At 38.0% G+C, this 18323-nt stretch overlaps 1 protein-coding gene across 1 annotated transcript; it reads left to right on the top strand.

Moving 5' to 3' along the window:
- The first annotated feature begins 6255 nt into the window (after nt 1-6255).
- Nucleotides 6256-13938, top strand: LOC133725136 (COP9 signalosome complex subunit 5-like). Its single transcript, XM_062152269.1, has 10 exons — nt 6256-6590; nt 8421-8547; nt 9100-9186; nt 10356-10441; nt 10545-10760; nt 11370-11554; nt 12553-12711; nt 12789-12869; nt 12959-13013; nt 13398-13938. Exons 1-10 carry the CDS (start codon nt 6480-6482, stop codon nt 13587-13589), a joined length of 1299 nt encoding a protein of 432 aa, XP_062008253.1. The 5' UTR covers nt 6256-6479; the 3' UTR covers nt 13590-13938.
- Nucleotides 13939-18323: the final 4385 nt, after the last annotated feature.

Raw genomic sequence — 18323 nt, 5'->3', positions numbered from 1 at the left:
TTTTTAAGTAAAAAAAAAAAAAATCCACAGTGCAATCTGAGGCGTCCAAAATTCCAACCGCTTCATCGTAGCCATTGAAATTCAATTAAGGGAGGCTATAAATAGAGCTGGATCAGAGAGTCGACGCCGTCCGGCCACCTCACGAAGGCGCACCGGCACCTATCGCTTCCTCTCCCCGTCGCCGACGTCTTTCTGAGGTCAGATCGTTCAGCCGGCAGCTCTGGGAAGAGAGTCGACGCCGTGAAGCTCTGAGTTCTCCGGCGGTTCTTCGGCTGTTTCCGGCAACGGAATGATCTGCATGAGGTAAGGATATCGATCCTCTCGTCGTACTCTACGTGTTGGTGTACTTGGTTTTGACATTAATCGAGTTTTGATTGAGTTGCTGTTTTGAATGTTCTCGGCCTTCACCGGAATTCACTGTTCACGACGACACTCCTAGCGTTTCTGGGTTCATCTCCGACGTCTATGGGCATGGATTGATGTCTCCTAGAGCTCGATTCATTGGGAACCTTGAATTGACGAGAAATTGCTCTATGGTTCGAAAGAAGGGAGTGACTAACTCGGGAGCTCGATGCTCAGTCTACAAATCATATTGAACCTGTCAAAGGTAAACTTGAAATTCTGGACAGAATTGCTCTTTGGTTTGGGTGGATTTAGAATTGAATGGGATACATGAGTTGAATGTGAATTTGGTTGCTGAACAATCTAGCTTCGAGCTGCTGTGGTAGCTAGAACGAAGAGTTTAGAATTGAGTTGATGCTTATGGTTTTCGATTAAGAATGATTTTGGACATGTGGTATTATCTGGAATTGGTTTATGAATTGTGATGATTTTCTGTAAGTTAGATCTTCTGTAAGTTTGGTTGATTGAATAGTGAGTTGAAATTGAAATGGACCGGTTATGAGTTTGACATTGTTAAAGTTGGTTTTTCTGGGTGTTTAGATTTTATGCTTGAATTGAGAACTCAATTTGGATGATCAATGTATCTGTTTTGGTATTGCAATTGTGGACTTGTTCACCGGTTAGAAAAGAGGTGAAGAACTTGCACGAAAAGTAAAGAATTGATAATGGATAGAAAGTGAAAGAAATTAATATGTAAGTATATATATATAATATATATATATATATATTGGGTGTCATTAGTAATCGGGTGCACTGAATATATGTTTGGTCGATATCGTAATTTCAAGTGAATGTTCGATAATCTAAGTTAATTATCGAACCTATCTCGATTGGTCAAACGTGGTCAAATTGGTCAACTCCTGGTCAAACCAGGAAAAGTTGGTTGGACGATTTATTAATCGTCGAGATGTCATATAATTGTTCAATGTGATATTAACGGTCGAAATGTCGGAATCTAGGACTCTAGTTACCCGAGGAAAGGAAGGTTCGCGACTCTCGGAGTGCGTGAGAGAAAGCATTGGAATCCAGGTAGGGATTCAGGACTCTCCTCGGTTAGTGATTTTCTTATATTGTTATTAAATGATGCATGTTAGTTGGTATGGTTTGGTTATGTTCAAATGCAATGCATACTAACCAAACCATGTGAGAAATGTGATGGCTTGAGAGCGAAGGGTGGCTCTGACTTCCTTGGTTTCGATCCCCAAAACCTCCGGAGGGTTAGTTACACCGGTCGGACGGTGAGCGATCGCAATGACGACCAGATCCGTGTGTGTAGCTAGGTAGCGGACCCTCTCGCTACGCTTACCTGGTGATAAATTAAATTGAGGTAAGGTCGTGTAGTGGGTCTATGGGACCGGCCATCAGGTAAAACTTGGATTTGGCGCCGTATTTATTTAAGCACCATGCATCAGTTTTCAAGTTGAAAAACATTAAAGTTTGTCGTTCCTTTTAAAATATTTGGTTTAAGCATGTTTTCATACTAGGATCCCAGATATATATATTTAGTGGTTTCAACCCTAGTCGTGGTAGAGTTCCTGTAAGAGCAGCGAGGACGAAAGCTCACCCCTACAACAGTGTAGATGCAGGTACTGTGCACTGGTGACGGGACAATAGCGGACGGAGCTGGGTGTGCGGAACAAGTTCGGTAAATTTTGTTGTTTAGACCTTGTTCTAAATTTTATTTCTCAAACTTCGTATTCCGAGACTTGTTGATAGTTAGCCTTGTGTCAATTTTGGTTGAGTTCTCATTTCCTTGAAGTTCGTACCTCGTGTGTGAGAATTCATTTCAAGTTCTAGACGAATGAAATAAACTTTAGCAACTCAAGGATTTTCACCTCAAAAATATTTGTAGCTTCCGCTATGTTTATACGAAAAGTTTTCAAACAAAATGCCTAGCGGTTCTCTAGAATGTAAATCGAGCGTTCGGTTTATGTTTTAGAGGCTCGCGGCACTGTGACGTGCTTAAGCTGGTGAGGTGCAGCTTGGGGCGTTACAGCCCGTGTGTTCGAAAGATACTTTGGCACATTCCAATCCTTTGATCATCAAGACTCAAAATCCGTCTCATGAGTATCTTCCAGATTATGGTTATCGTTGGGGGACGCCTCAACGTCAGAACCTATTCCTGAGAATATAGAGCTCTTTGAAAATTACACTAGTGTACATGAGACGTGGGATAGAAACTCCATCATAATTGATGATGTAGTTGCGCATTTCATTGCGCATGAGTTTGTTGAGTCTGATGATATCGAACCACGCTCCGTTGATGAATGAATGCCAACATAGAGAAATTTGGCCTAAATGGAAAGATGCGATCGAGGTTAAGATGAATTCTCTAACGAAGAGGAAGGTTTTTGAGCCAATGATGCCAACACCTCATAACATAAAACATGTTGACTAATGGGTCTTTGTTAGAAAGCGTGATGAGAAAAAGATATGGCAATCTCGCCTTATGGCGCAAGGCTTCTCACAAAACGCACTGGAATCGACTACGATGAGACATATTATCTCGTAATGGATGTCAGTGCACTCCACTACCCTGTCAGTTTGGTAGTTTCTGAATAACTAAACATGCAGCTTATAAATATGGTCACTACGTATCTCTATGGGGATCTAGATGCGGAATATAGATGAAGGTTCATGGTGAACTTCATTTACTCAAGTCAAGTGGCTCTAGACCACGGAGCGCGTTTACAATAAGATTGAAACGCTCACTAAAGTGACTGCTTGATTGGGAAGGGATATGCCCACGCGTTTCCATAACAAGTTTCAGATTCTATCGCGGTTCATGTTGGACATGATCTTCATTGGAAGCCCTTAAAGAGTTAAGGGAAACCGCTGAACACTTGAAATTCGAGTTTGAGATGAAGGATTTTGGGAGAACACGATTATGTCTCGGTTTGGAACTTGAGCATTGTGTTGATAGATGCTTAGGCATTTTGACAAGGTCAAACCTTCAAGCACCCCCATGATCGTCCGTAGTCTTGATCCTGAAAATGATCTTCTTCGTCCAAAGGATGATAACGAAGACGTGCTAAAGGCAAAAGTGTCTTACTTAAGTACAATAGGCTCATTATTGTACTTAGCTCAATGCACAAGACCGGACATCTCATTTGCAGTGAACTTGTTAGCTAAGATATAGCTCTGCGCCAACGCAACGCCATTGGATTGGTGTAAAAGATATCTTTCGATACTAGAGATGTACAACTGATAGGGGCATGCTTTATCCCTACATAGAGATGATGGATTCGGACCCATCACACACTAGGAACGCTGCCAACACTGGCCTACGTCCTTTATCCCCATCCCAGAACGACATGTGTTTTGGAAGGTTTTGCTGATATTGGGTATCTTTCTAACCCACACAAAGGTCATTCCCAAACTGGTTAAGTGTTCACCATGGGTAAAGACCGTGATATCTTGGAGGTCTATAGAACAGACCCTAGTCTCTATATCTTCGAACAATGCAAAGATTATTGCTCTTCACGAAGTGGTTCGTGAATGTATATGGATTGGATCCATAATTAAGCATGTTCGAACAATTGTAGTTTGAAGTCTACCACAGATGAGCCTACGAGCATTTAGGATAATGCTACTTATTTTGAATAAGTGAAGCAAGACTACATCAAAAGCGACAACACCAAGGATAATCAGCAACAACAGACTCTCCTCAAGATCAAAGTGAACTAGGTTCGATCTGAGGACAGTGTGGCAGACTTGCTCACTAAGTCATTGCCTAAATTCCACTTTCGAGAAACATGTTGGTAGCATCATTTGCTGAAGTTATCCGAACTCCCATGACCGTAGTCATTTGGGGGAGATGCAGACATCAGGGGGAGATGTCTACATGTATGGTCTCGAAACGTGAAGGGTGTGTTGTGCTCTTTTTCCCCTACGACCGAGGTTATTTTTGTCCCACAGGGTTTTTGTTACTCGGCAAGGTTTTTAATGAGGCAACGAGAGGAGCACCAAGTTTGGGCGACACAAGGGGGAGTGTTCAAGTAAATCCAGAATATGTGTCTGGCCCAAATTCTAGGTTACTTGACCTAGTTGTAATAGGATTTTGAATTAGAGATATTCTCAGAGATATTCATAGATATTCGATTAATTGTACGATTATCTTTTCTTGTACAACTCTGATTTTATGTCTTGTAATCCTCTATATAAAGAAACCCCTATTATCAATGAAAGTACGACTCAATTCTCTCCCAATTTTGATTTTCCTTAAACAAGTACATATATTTTCAGTTCTAAAACCATCATTATGCACGTGTGATTAAATTACCAAAAAGCTAGTCATCGAAAATCAATTGGACTATGTCTCATATTTTAGAGCAATGAAAACCCTAATGCATCTATTTGTGTACATTACGACTTTATCTCACCACAATTTTTCAGGTTTATTATATTCTTCTTCTCAATGTGGAAATCTTTCTTTCCTCAAGAAATTGCATTTAATCCAGTAGCGTTCTCTTACATCTTCCATGCAGCAATGACTCCCAATAATTGAGAACAGCCTTTAACGACATTGACCAACTACGCTCCTTGTGTTGTTTTGCAGTGTCTTACTACCTGTTGATTCAAAGTAAAAACTTTATTCCTCCTCTATTTGTCATGGTATTGTCACTCCTCACCATGGCGTCAGATCAAGGCAAGACGATATCATCACCTTGCCATATATAGTTTCTCGTGGATCTAAGTACATATTTTCACTTGTTGGGTTCGGCTTCCAGGACTTGTTTGCTGAAATTTCAACAATGCTCCATTCTTATGGATATTGTGTGTGAGATTTCATGAGAGATGGAGGCTCTTGCTACCTATTCATGCTTTTGCGGGCTACATAATGACTCCGATTTTTTTTTTTCTCAAAATTAAGTGTGGCAATTTTAGGGCCGATCCAAAAAAAATATGAGATACTCTACTCCCACTAGCAACGATAATTGAATTGTCTTAACTGATGAAATGTACTCTCATATCGACCGAACACAGCCAAGCACAAAGCTTAAAACTCTTTCTCTAAGGCCTCGTTTGGTTCGCGGAAAGGAAAGTAGTTCCTTTGTCTTTCTCATGGGAAGGGAAATGAAATTTCTGAAGAACTTTCCATTCCGATGTTTGGTAATGTAAGGAAAGTTATCCGGAAAGTTGTTAAAAAGTATGTAATTAATGGAATAAAATAATGTGTTGTGAGTAATAAATGCAAGGAAAGAATGGGGGAAAGTGATTCCTTTGGAGTATGGAAGGAACCATTTTCCCCCTATTTTCCTTTGCTTCAGGAAAGTATTTCCTTTCCTTTTGCATCCCAAACACAGGAAAAGAACAACTTTCCTTTCCTGATGCTTACTTTCCGCGAACCAAACGAGGCCTAAGAGAAATATCACTCTTCTTTTTTGGTTTGAGAGAAATACCACTCTTCAAGGAGCCAACTTTACCGAACATTACCATTCACTACTTCAACAATAGCGAACCCAAATCCAATTCACATACCCAATAACAATCGAGACCACAACCCTCCACCACCACCAAAAACTCAACCACAACAAAGCAGTAACCAACAAGCCAAATATCCAACCTCACCACAACATCCTCCCCTACCCAATCCTCATTAGCACTTCGCTAAAAATAAAAAAAAATTGTCTTTAGTTTTAGTTAACAAAGTGCCAACTAATGTGATAGCAACATTTATACAGCCACCTACCAAATGATCAAAAGGGAATACAAAAAGAGATAAACAATAGATTAAAAGAAAAAAGAAGGGGTGAAAAAAATTAATAAAGAAAAAAGAAGGTGAAAAAAAATACAGAGTCAGATTAAAAACTGATGTCACCCAATCAACCCGACTCTAAGCGAAAGATCCAATCATCAAGATGTCATTGGGGGAGACAGAGATGAGTAGCATAAGCCAGTAGAACAGACCGTACTACATCACCACCTGACAAAGAGCCAGCCAGGGATCCATCATGTTCTTCCTTTCTCAATTAGCACCCTAATTTTCTCTTTCACTTCTTCTTCTTCTTCTTCTTCAAAACCCAGTAGTTAGCAGAAAAAGCTTCAATCTTTGGAGCGAGAGAAATTGAGAAAAGATGTCTTTAACGTGTGTGACAATGTCGGAGGACGTCTGGTTAACTTGTATGACTCATGCATTGTCCACCGAGACCGAGGAGATCATGGGCCTCCTTCTTGGTGATATTGAGGTATTCAAGTATTGGGTTTTCTTACTGCAAATTGCTTTCTTTCTTTTGGGTGTTGAAAATTGCTTGATGGGATTGATGATACTTGTAGTGGTTTTGGTACTGTGGGTTTTTGGGTTGTTTCTGAATTGGGTTTCTTTAAAGTTTTAGTCTTTTATGGCCTTGGCGGAATTTTGGGTAATTGGGCTACTGGGAATTGTTCTTCTTTTCAAATGGAATCGTTTCTTGCTTTGGTTAGTGGTTGTGCTTGTATTGATATACCAGTTGTTTTCTTTGACTCTGTAAATTAGCAAGGAGGTTCTGCCGATATTTTTTTTTTTCGTGTTTCAAGGACTGAACTATAATGTAGTGTGGAAAGTTCAGTTTTGTAAGCTTACTTCCATTTCCTTTGGATGTCGAATTTGGCTTATATTAAATTTTAATGTTCAGTGCTGTCTGTTTCTTTAACAATTAAGTAGTGAATTTTGTGTCGAGTGTAAATTATTTGAGTTCTTAGTTGAGCTTGATTTCGAAAGGAGGTGTTACTTGCAGTCCCAAAAAGTCATTACGCCAACTATAACCAGAGTTGCATTTTAATCTTCTAGAGTTTGTGAGACCTGGCCTGAGTGCTGTGATTTGGGGTTCTGGTTCCAAGGCTTGGTGTCCAGGTTCCGTGTCCCAAGTCTAGAGTTCGCCATTGGGGACTTGGGATTTTCTCCAGAAAACAACTAAGGCTAATGTTGTGAACTGAATGTATAAAATGTGGCTGTAGCATGAAATGGATGAGAGGAGTGCAGGATGACTTTCAGAGGGGTTACTCGTTTTTTCAGTATTGGGCCATCCATAGCAGTCATATCAACTTTAGTTCCATTTGGCTGTCTGCTTTGTTAAAGTTGATATGTTTGCTCTTCTAATGACTATTATTCATCTGGTTATTCTTTTCTTCCCATTCACCTAATCTTTGCTGAATCTTGATGAATTTGGAAACATTAGCTACTTTACAGAATTGCTCCATGGATGGTATTTGCCAAAGCTTCTTCATGCCATATAGCAAACATTAGAACATTAAAGCAGAAAGTAAAAAGAAAGCCTTGGCCTGACTCTCCTGCTGAATCATATAGTAACTAATCTATTGTACTGTTCGACCAAAAAAATTAAAAATAAACTAATCTATCCGCTTCCCCCTCCCCGCGCGTACACGGCTATGCCTGTCCCTTGTACATGTGTATGATGTGCCTGACTGCTCTTGGCAACTACAGACTTCAAGAGAAGCATAAGATAGGGTGCTGCTTTGCATTTGGTTAGCTGAAGTAGTGGCATCCACCACTGTTTGTGGTTGCCAATTTCCAATATCTCATTGATAACGAGTTCTGTCAATTTGTAGCCCAGAATCATTGTTTCCTGTGCACTCTAACATCTGTTTCCTTGTAGACATCTGTAATGCCATACAATCTGGCCGAACAACCCAGGCTTGTCTCTGATGTTTCATACACGGATTTTAGATATAAAACTTTAGCTGTTCCCTGCTTCACCTGTTATGGTGGTCTGTAGGACTGCATATCTAAGTGGAACCCTCCCAGTATTTTGTTTTTGTATCATGAATGCCCTTGTGTATAAACCTTACTCATTTAGAGGTTGAATATGAATTTTTTACATGTTTCACAGTCTTTGAGAGTGAATTTTTGTAGTGAAGCATGATATATATATTGACACCTGAATATGGTTGTGACTTAAAGAATGAAATTTTTGTAATTTGGATCTGTTACTATGTCTGGCTTTCCATTTACTGTCCTAATTTGGTCCACCGTCTTATAGTTATAACCTTTTCTTCCCCCATTATGTCTGGAATTTCAGAACTCTGCAAATGGGGGTGTGACTGCCGTGATTTGGGGAGCATCACCTCAGACTCGATCAGACCGGAGGAAGGATCGTGTTGAAACTAATCCTGAGCAGTTGGCTGCTGCATCAGCTCAAGCCGAAATATCCTTGATGCTTCTTTAAGTGCTTGTCATATCTCTTTGAAAATTTCATTCTTTGATGTTTGCATAGTTTCAACATAAGCAAACCAAAAATGGTTCTTCGCATCTCTAATTATTCTTTTTAGAGAAATATATTCTTTCAAAGAAAAAAATTTGCCTGATTTCTCAAGATCCTCATAGTAAACATTATCCAAGTATAAAGATGATATGCTGTAAGGTGATTGCTATAAGTCTATTAATTTCACAAATAATCTCAGTTTCTCTTGTTTGTTGAGTTTCTCTCCTAACTGAGCTTCGAGCTTCTGCTCTGTCGATTAAGCAAATGCATTTGCCTAAAGAAGAGAATACTAACTACAAAAGGCATGCTTGATTTTTTTTATTTTATTTTTTTATTACATGGGTACATTTGCCAAGTTAACTCTGGCTTGCTTAATGATATGATAATCTATAGGGTTGTGCTCTACGTATTTCATGTTTTGCAGTTATTTTGCATTTTGCGTAGTTTCCCCTGTTGAGTATTGTTGATTTTATTGTGTAATTAACTCTATAGCACAGAATGACAATATCATCTGGAAGAACAACTAGAGTGATTGGGTGGTACCATTCACATCCTCATATTACGGTTCTTCCTTCCCATGTTGGTGAGTGTTATTTAATTATCCATGCTTTCTGTCATTATATACTCTCTTGAATATCATTAGGTTGGTATGACAACTCTAGGTCTAATTTAGAACTTGTGAGATTTCTCGGAATTGTACTACTTCTGAATCTAGTAATTCTCTTCTACACGTATCAGAAATAATTGAAACTTGAAACTTTAATATATTCATGGATAATCAGTTGCTTCTTATATGTATTTTCTCAAGTAATTTCTGTGTCATGTGGAAAAATCCGCACATACTGTGGCAGAGGAAGAATATGTAGGGAACACTTGAACCTTTTATGTGGCTGGAAACTCATGGTGGCTAGTCATGAAATTTTGTTTTGTTCTACTCAAGAATCAGGCATGGGTAAAGGAGTGCGAAGTTGAAAGCCAAATATAGCTAATTCTTTATGTTGTAAAATTCTGTTATACTATTGCACCAAGTTTTATTGTTTGACATTTGTTCGCTGCCAGATTTTAAAAAAGCTCATTCTCCAATTTCATCTCATCTTAGAGTTCCCTGATGTATCCAAATGTTGTACATGCATCCAAATGATTGTAAACCCAACCCAAAATTGAAAAAGAAAGAAAACTAACAAGAACTTTAAGAAGACAGTGATAGTTAAAAAGGAAAAAAGACAGGAGAAAAAGATAAAAGAAGTTTCAAATATATCTTTGCAAATATTTTAGCCCTGACGTGATGTTGACTAATTGGATAATTATAATCTTGTGCTCCCAGTTTGGTAGCCATGTTTTTTCAAGTTTCAAGAAGGAAGAAGGTGAAGATAGGAGAAACTGGTCAGAGGAAGAAAGAGAGTTGGTAAAGGAGTAGCGATTAAGGTTAAGCATAGCTTAAAGGACACTCCTTTTACATTGGGCAGCAAACTAATATTTCCAATGAATTGATAAAGGAATATTCAACTATTAGATGATCAAGCATCTAAAAGTTGAAAGTTGGTGTCAAAATATGGTCTTAGCCGTGGCCCATGCACGGGATCCACATATTCTGTATATGTATCATTCTCTATTTTTTGTTACTGGACTTCTGTGATATAATTTGAAGTATATACTCTTTCAAACATTTGGATCTGATAAATTGTTTTTTGAAAGGCAAGTTATAGTCAGTTGCTGGAGATTGATATCACAGCTACCTTCTACTTTGTGCAGATGTACGGACTCAGGCAATGTATCAACTTCTAGATTCTGGGTTCATCGGGCTGATATTTTCCTGTTTCAGTGAAGATATAAACAAGGTTTGTATTAAATATGCCTGACATTAGAAAACTAGTGTGTCCAGATTAAACATAATGCTTGTGAGTATGCTTCTTACTCCTTAGTTATACCTGGTATATTCAGGTTGGACGAATACAAGTCATTGCCTTTCAGTCCTCAGATGGGAAGCAGCATCACATGTCAAGACCTATATCTTTATCTCCAGTAAATAAAAGTTCAATTATAGAAGTTGACTCGTCTTTAAGTACCTCAGAAAGTGCACCAGTAAGATCTGGCTCGACTAGAGCAGAAGCTGCTGAACAAGACACAGCTGATTCAAGAACTTCTGGAACTATAAAGGTATTATCCATTCTATTAAACGTGCAAAAAGACCCCAAAAAAATAAAAATAAAAAACCCAAGTTAGTTTATCCAAGCAGCAGGTTATTTAAAACCAGTTAGTTTTCCTGATGAATGATTACAAATCTATAGTTGTCTATTTCTTGTTTCACTAAGTAAATATTTGATTATAATTTAATCAAATCTATACTATATATATATATATATATATATATATATATATATATATATATATATATATATATATTTATGTGTATTGGTGTGTCGTATAAAACACATAAGTTTCTCTAGTTGCAAATTTAATTTGGAAGTTAGGTTTTGTGCCTTTATGTAGATGTCCAATGGCCTCTGTATCTGACTATAATTACATACATCCATAAGCCATAATATCGTATTTGCAAAACACTGGTTTATGTGGCAAAATTTCATTTATTTAGGTTGATATGTAAATTTAAGTGGTTAATTGGAACTGATGGACTAAGAGAGATCTCGGTGATTATTTATTACGCGGATTATGCATATATATGAAATGGCATGAGCCTCTATTCTAGGATGCTGTTTTCACACTGGTTGCTTTATGCTATGAACATATTACGGATTATTTGCTTAGGCTGGCGGAAGATCTTCAGAACTTGGGCATTTCTTTGCTAGTGCTGAGGCAAATCATCAAGACAGAGAAAGAACCGGAGGGAACTACCCCACAGAAACTTCAGCCAACAATATTGTTGATATAGATCCCATGGATATGTCTGAGAGTATGCAAGAAGCAATGCACCGTTCGAATTTGGATATGAGGTAGGATGAGTTTGTAATAACTTGATTGTTCTCCTGTTTTCATTCTGCACTTAAAACTATGTAATTGGTGTGAATTAGGACGTTGGTGCTTTTGGTTCAACCTGTGGTTCAGATTCAGCTGCACATTGTTATACTCATTCATCCCTTCCCCTAATTGTCATACTGTAACACAAATTGAGAACCTTTGCTGTAAAACTAATTAAATTGGAGTAAGATGGAGTTGTTCTCATCTATGGTGTACAATGCCTAGGCAAATTATTCATGTTTTAACAAGAGTAGTTAATTTTTCCTAATGATAGAAGAAATACCTTAGATGACCTGTTTGAACCTGAGTTCATTTTAGCTAGTTCCTAGAATTTTTAAAGACCAAACCCCCAAATTTAAGTGATTCATGCATCTGTGGATTCTTACCATAAATCGACTGTAGTTATCTAAAGCCAAGAGACTTGTGGAATGGTCTAGTGTATTGATTAATTTGTTGTTTCCTTTCGTAATGATGTCATTCCTACTAATACCTGATCTTCCTTGGTGTTTATTTTTTATGTAAAGTTGTCTTCTACCTACATAACTTATACGACTCTCGTTGAATCGTCACTACATATCAGCATAGCACCACATTGCATTTCAGATTTCAATTTGAGTATGACGAGATGATGATCTACCATTTCTCAGTGTGTTTGTGTTCCTATAGAATGTATCTAGTCTGATTCTAAACCACATGATCTTCCATTTTTACTGGGAACATGGGGAGCTTTGTTGTCTCCTAAACATGGATGGTTTGATTAGTACATTGTTGGTGTCTGTTGGAGGGGCCAGTTAGGTTGGCTATGTTGCTTCATTTCCTTTCACATTTCTTGATTTATCTTCTGATTCTTTTACATTTGCGGCAGAAAAAGATCATCTTCAAAAATATCCCTTCATGAATAACCTGTTACGGGTTCACAAAAGAAAATTTTGAGTTTCGAATCCTGAATTTTCTTCTTTCTTTGTGCTTGCAGTGGTGCTGAGTATGTAAGAAAAGAAGTTCCTCTTTATGTTTTACCAACCTCATCTCTTATTAAGCTTGATTCACCTCTAATGTCATTTACGGAATTGCAACGAGTACTGTATGAGGAGGAGCGAGCGGCATATAACCAAGCAATCTTGCAAAATATGAGGTGAGCCTTTGTTATTCAGTCATTTGTACTAGTCAGATTACTGTTGATTCTCTAATTTTTTTTTTTTTTTTTTTCAGGGACGGGAAAATGCATCCACTTACTTTCATACATCACACATCAATGTATCAATCTTCCATGTGCAAATTAATCGAATATTGGTCAGAATTCAATACCGACCTCTCAGTTTAGTTGTTTATGCCTGGCCTTTTCTGTTTGCCTAATGTTACTTCTTTGCAATCATATGCAGCTTAAGTCCTGCCATAAATGCACTGCAGTGTCGGTTAAGAGAGAATGAAATTCGGGTATAAAACCTTGCAATTTGTAGATATTATGGATGCTTTTTTATTTTATCTCAATATATTTTAAAGTTGAATGAAATTCGATTGACATGAGATTTCATCCTGTGGTTAAGCCATTTGGTAATTCCAACCTGGCAGTCCAATTTTACTTTACAAACTCATTCCTACCATGCAAATTTCATATTCACAATGGGGCTTCAATGCTGGACATACTTGATGGCCTGGCATACTGGGGGGGGGGGGGGGGGTTCCATCTCTTTGGTCTTTGGCCACGCACAGATGATTCTGATATATCCCCAAAAATCTTTGCTTCTGTTTCATGGTTGTTTGTGACATTTTTCCAGATGACTTTCTCATGTGAACTATATTTATGGATTGCTGAAACAGTTGGCATTGCTCACTGATGAAGTGAAGGGTTTGGAGAACGAAACACGTAGAGGAAGCGAGTCAAGTTCTGGATCTCCTCGTCAAGTTTTGTCGCCTACACTCCGAGGAAGTGCTCCTTTAGGCCATAGGGACTTGTTCAGTCCAAGGAGTGTAACAGGTCCTGGTAGTCGAAGCAGAAAAGGATCAGCATAGTGCAATCAAGAGGGAATCCGCCCCAATGCCTGCTGTATTATTGGGATAGCATTGTTTGTTATGTTAAAACCAGTTATGCCTGCGCGGCTGCGCTTAGTATGAAATGTTTTTGTGAAAGTTGTATCTCTGGTATAGGCTTAATTTTTATTCTTTAAAAGAAAGATGCCCTATTTAGTGAAAAAAAGGACAATTATGGTGCAAATCACATCTGTATTTTACATGCAGATATATCAAAAAAATTCAGCATATTTGTTTCATTGAAACCGAATCATGCATAGTATTGAAAGTCTTTGTATTACGCACACTTAGGGGGGTGTATTCATTTAAGAGTTTATAAGATTTTTTTGTATTTTGAAAGTCTATGGATATTCAATTGGGATTTTAAATAATCCTTTAAAATCTTGATGTATTCAATTAAGATTCAAATCTGCAGATATTCAAAAGTATACGGATTTTTAAGGATTTCATTAAATGCTGGATTTTGGAGGATTTTATAGTGCTTTTTATATATATCAAAACTCAAACAATCCAACCACTTCCCAAGAGATTTTGATGGATTCTTTCCCACTCAAAAAATGAAGAAGCTATTCACAAAAAAAAAAAACAGCTCTCAATAGGTGACACTCATCCATTTTGTCTTAGACCTATCTTCCCACTATCATCCTCTGCCTCTGCTTTCATCTAATTTTTTTTTTTTTTTAATCTTTCTAGCTAATTAAGCTCACTTTCAATGGTATTGTTAAGATGATACATACACACATGTTTCTTTTGTAAATTAGATATGAAATAAATTATGTCATTAGTTTATTACTTTATTTTTTGTGTAACATTTTGGCTGATTAGTTTTCTCTTATTATTCATATATCATTATACACAACATAAAGAATGGTACATTGCCACACAAACACACACACACACACACACTATTTTGTCATTGATATAACATTATAGTTGGATCCATACATCCATTGCTTTTAAAGAAAAAAAAAATTAACCTACCAAAAATATCATAAGGACTTGTAAAATCAGAACAAATACCAGTAAATCAATCCATTAGAATCAATCAGAGTCCATATAGAATTTAAACAATCCGTGGATTAAGTAAATCCATGGATTATAAAAATTCAAACAAAATCTTTTAAAATCTGAATTGAATACACCCCCCTTAATCTTCTATTGTGAGAATTATAGGTATTTATTAAGCAAACGCCGTTTTAGAAACTCATTACCTCTAAAGGATAACTCTTCAGCTCATTCACCCGTATTGCAATTAACACATTGTCGTAGCAGTTGTCAAAACCATTCAGTCATTTTTTTGATTCAATTGTATGGTTAAATGACCCCTAATTCAATTGTTTTTTTAATTTTTTTTTTGTTGCAGATATGATCTTTAAAAGAGGGGGAAATGATAACTAAGGTCATTTTTAAAATTTTTATTTTATTTTATTCTGGACGACAATGTAACTCTCCACTCCATCTCATAGGTCAGTGAGATTTGAACCCATGACCTCTACCGTGTTAGTTACGCTAGCTAACCAATAGGCCACGGCTCACCGACTAAGCTCATTTTAACATGTGTTATGTTAGATTAGGTCAAACAAAATAATTTATGTTAATTAAGTCCATCTCTTAGCAACCTGACATTAAAAATAACATTTTGATACCAAAATCTCTCTCAAATCTGCTATGACGTTGTTGCTTGTACGCCGAGTCCTTGTGCTGCCGCCAAGTCAACTCGGTCTCGGCGATGTCCGACGCAGGTGACTGGAATGAAACCTTGAGCTCCGTTCTCGTCCTCAGCCTCCTTCGATTGCCTCCCACGCTGATTCAATTCTCTAATCAATCTTCGGCGATTCCACCGCGCCTATGTGAGAAGATCATCTTTTCCAGTATGCTAACTTTTGCAAACAAAGATTCTTTCTCTGCTACTAGCATAGCCCTCTCTTCTTCCAAATTCATTTTATCTTCTGTTAAGTCTCTAAGGGCTTTTGACAGGACCTGTCCCGAATTTGACTCTGAAATCCGAAGTAGCTTTGCGGGACCCACCTTAGGAGAAATTCTACAAAAAGTTTGGTAGAACTTCCCTTAAAAGTGACTACCTAGAACCTACAATTACAAACTCAACACTTCTAATATCACAATCCAACCTCAATCTTTCGGAGCCTACCTACTTTTCATAATAACAACCAACTTCCAACTAGAAACTCAATGGATCACAACCCTTAGATCTCAATCATATTATGATACAAACTCAATTCTGCTTCTCAAGATAATATGTTTTAAAATGGGAATCAATAACACAAACTAAATGACTAACAGTTCAACATAGCTCTCACCAAGCGGCTACTAGGATCATCTCACCAAGAGGCTTCTCAGTAGGAGGCCATAAGATCATCTCACCAGTAGCACTCACTAGGATCAACTCACCCGTAGTACTCACTAGGCGGCCACTAACAGAAGATGCTGCAAATGACGGCTACTAAATCACCCAAAGCTCTCACCAAGCGGCTACTAGGATCGTCTCACCAGTAGTACTCACCAGGCGGCAACTAGTATTAGGTCACTAGTAGCACTCACCAAGTGGCCACTAGGATCAGTCACCAATAGTACTCACTAGGCGGCCACTAAAAGAATGATGTAAAATGGGGATCACATCAAACAACCACTCGCCCTAACTAGAGTATCTATATTGCCAACTAACTCATAAGAAGTAGGGTGTGACTAAAGGGTACTATCGACTAGTCGTCTCATGTCATCTGAAGGGTACTATGGACCAGATGGCGCATTAGAAAATACTGCTGACCTGAATACTCTTCTCACTCTGGCTGGAATATCTAAATACTACTGCTCACTAATACATACAAATGAGTGATGACTAGAGGGTACTGCCGGCTAGTCGTCTCATGCCAGCTGGAGGATACTGTCGACCAGATGATGCATATGAGGGTACTACCGACTGGAATACTAGGAAGCGATGGCTAGAGGGTACTGGCGACCAGATGATGCAACAGATGGTATTGTCGACCAGATTACTAGGACGTAATGGTTAGAGGGTACTGTTGACTAATCATTTTCTACCATGTAGAGAGTACTACCGATCAGATGCCGCATTGGAGGGTACTGCTGACCAAATATATATTCTTGAGGGTACTGCCGACCAGGTAAGCTGGTAAGGCATGCATGCACTTAATAATATAATTAACCTCCTTAATAACATTCACACATGAGCCTGAAATATCGACTCCCCACAGCTAATCTCTTAAGTCTCAAGGGGAGAAATATGATCATAATTTACATCACATATTTAGAATTTTCCCAAACCTTACTCCAAACTCAAATCCAAAATAGTTATTGAAAATTGTAAATGATAATAGAAATCAAATTTGCAGCTTATGTCGGAATTCAATTAAATACTAGCCAAAACTATATTTATTTCTCAAATCATAAATAATACTCAAATCATAAATAATTTGAACAACCTAAAGAAAAATCACAATGATCCAACGATCAGATTATCACGAATTCATAACCAAATTCCTGAAACATAGAAAATTCCTATGATTCCAAAGTTTAATGTATGCCTACCAAATTATACCCACATGTTTGTAACATCGATCAAACTCTACCTAAAGGACTAAATTGGAAGGCAAAAAAAAGTTGCATGCGCCTCCACGAGCTGCCAGAAGTGGATGTGCTTAGGATTCACGCACCACCAATTCGGACTTCAAATTGGACAACAAGGCTTTTATCAAAATGACCATAACAAGACAAGGGTCAACGTTTATACCTGCATAGAAGACCAAAAATTGCTTCGAAAGTTTCGAAAGCCCGAAACTTAAATTTAATTGTTCAACCTTTGTGCTATGAATGGGGAGTTCGAATCACCAGTGAAGGAGCTTCCAAACACAAGTAGTTTCATAGCTAGAGGTGGTCGGAGAAGAGAGAATCGTCATTTCGAACCTAAGATGTTTTGTAGTATCGAAATCTCCAGAATTTCTATCAATCAAGCTTAATTGAACCCATGAATCGAAGGAGAAGAGAATGGCGATCCTTTTCCAGCCTGTAGTGGTCGGACGAAGGGGGGAAAGTCGGGTTTCGTTTCGGGTCTGGTCGGGTAGATGGAAACGGGTCAAACTAGTGAATCTCTTATGTGTGTACCGTTCGAGAAGAAAAGGAGGTGCCCCAATTGCTAGAGTCACTTCCTATAATTAAGTACTTATAATGAGAAAAGTCAGTTTTTCCCTCTAAATTTTTAAGAAACTTTGATGTAAAAATAAACTTCCATAGACCGTAACTTATTCATATTGATGCAGAACAGATGGCAGCCCAATTTGAAGAACAGTTGAATCGTGCTAAAGGAGAAAAACGAAAAGTGACTAGTAGACGCGAAACAGCTCCACGGAGTCCGTTTGGGACGCACCTTACCTTTCCGGAAAGGGAATCGCGCCAGAAATCAAACTCGTTGCTTTGCCACGACTTGTGAACTTTTTCGGGTTTTCGGGGTCGTTTAGGGCCTAAAAACTTCATTTTTCTATTTTCCGGTGTTTTGGTTTTCCTAGTTATTTTCGGGTTGTTTTTGTTTTTACCCATGGGCTTTAGGGTTTCATTGTTAGTCGCCTTAGGGTTTATTTTCTTATAAATAAGCCACCTTAAGGCTGCAGAACGCATCTTTTATCTTATTATCAATAAAATTGATATTATTCTCTTTTTATCTCTGGTGGACTCCAAAACCCT

This window comes from Rosa rugosa, chromosome 1, assembly GCF_958449725.1.
Source record: "Rosa rugosa chromosome 1, drRosRugo1.1, whole genome shotgun sequence".
NCBI lineage: Eukaryota > Viridiplantae > Streptophyta > Magnoliopsida > Rosales > Rosaceae > Rosa > Rosa rugosa.
Note: the sequence above shows the minus strand (reverse complement) of the source record. Positions and strands in the feature narration are given on the sequence as shown.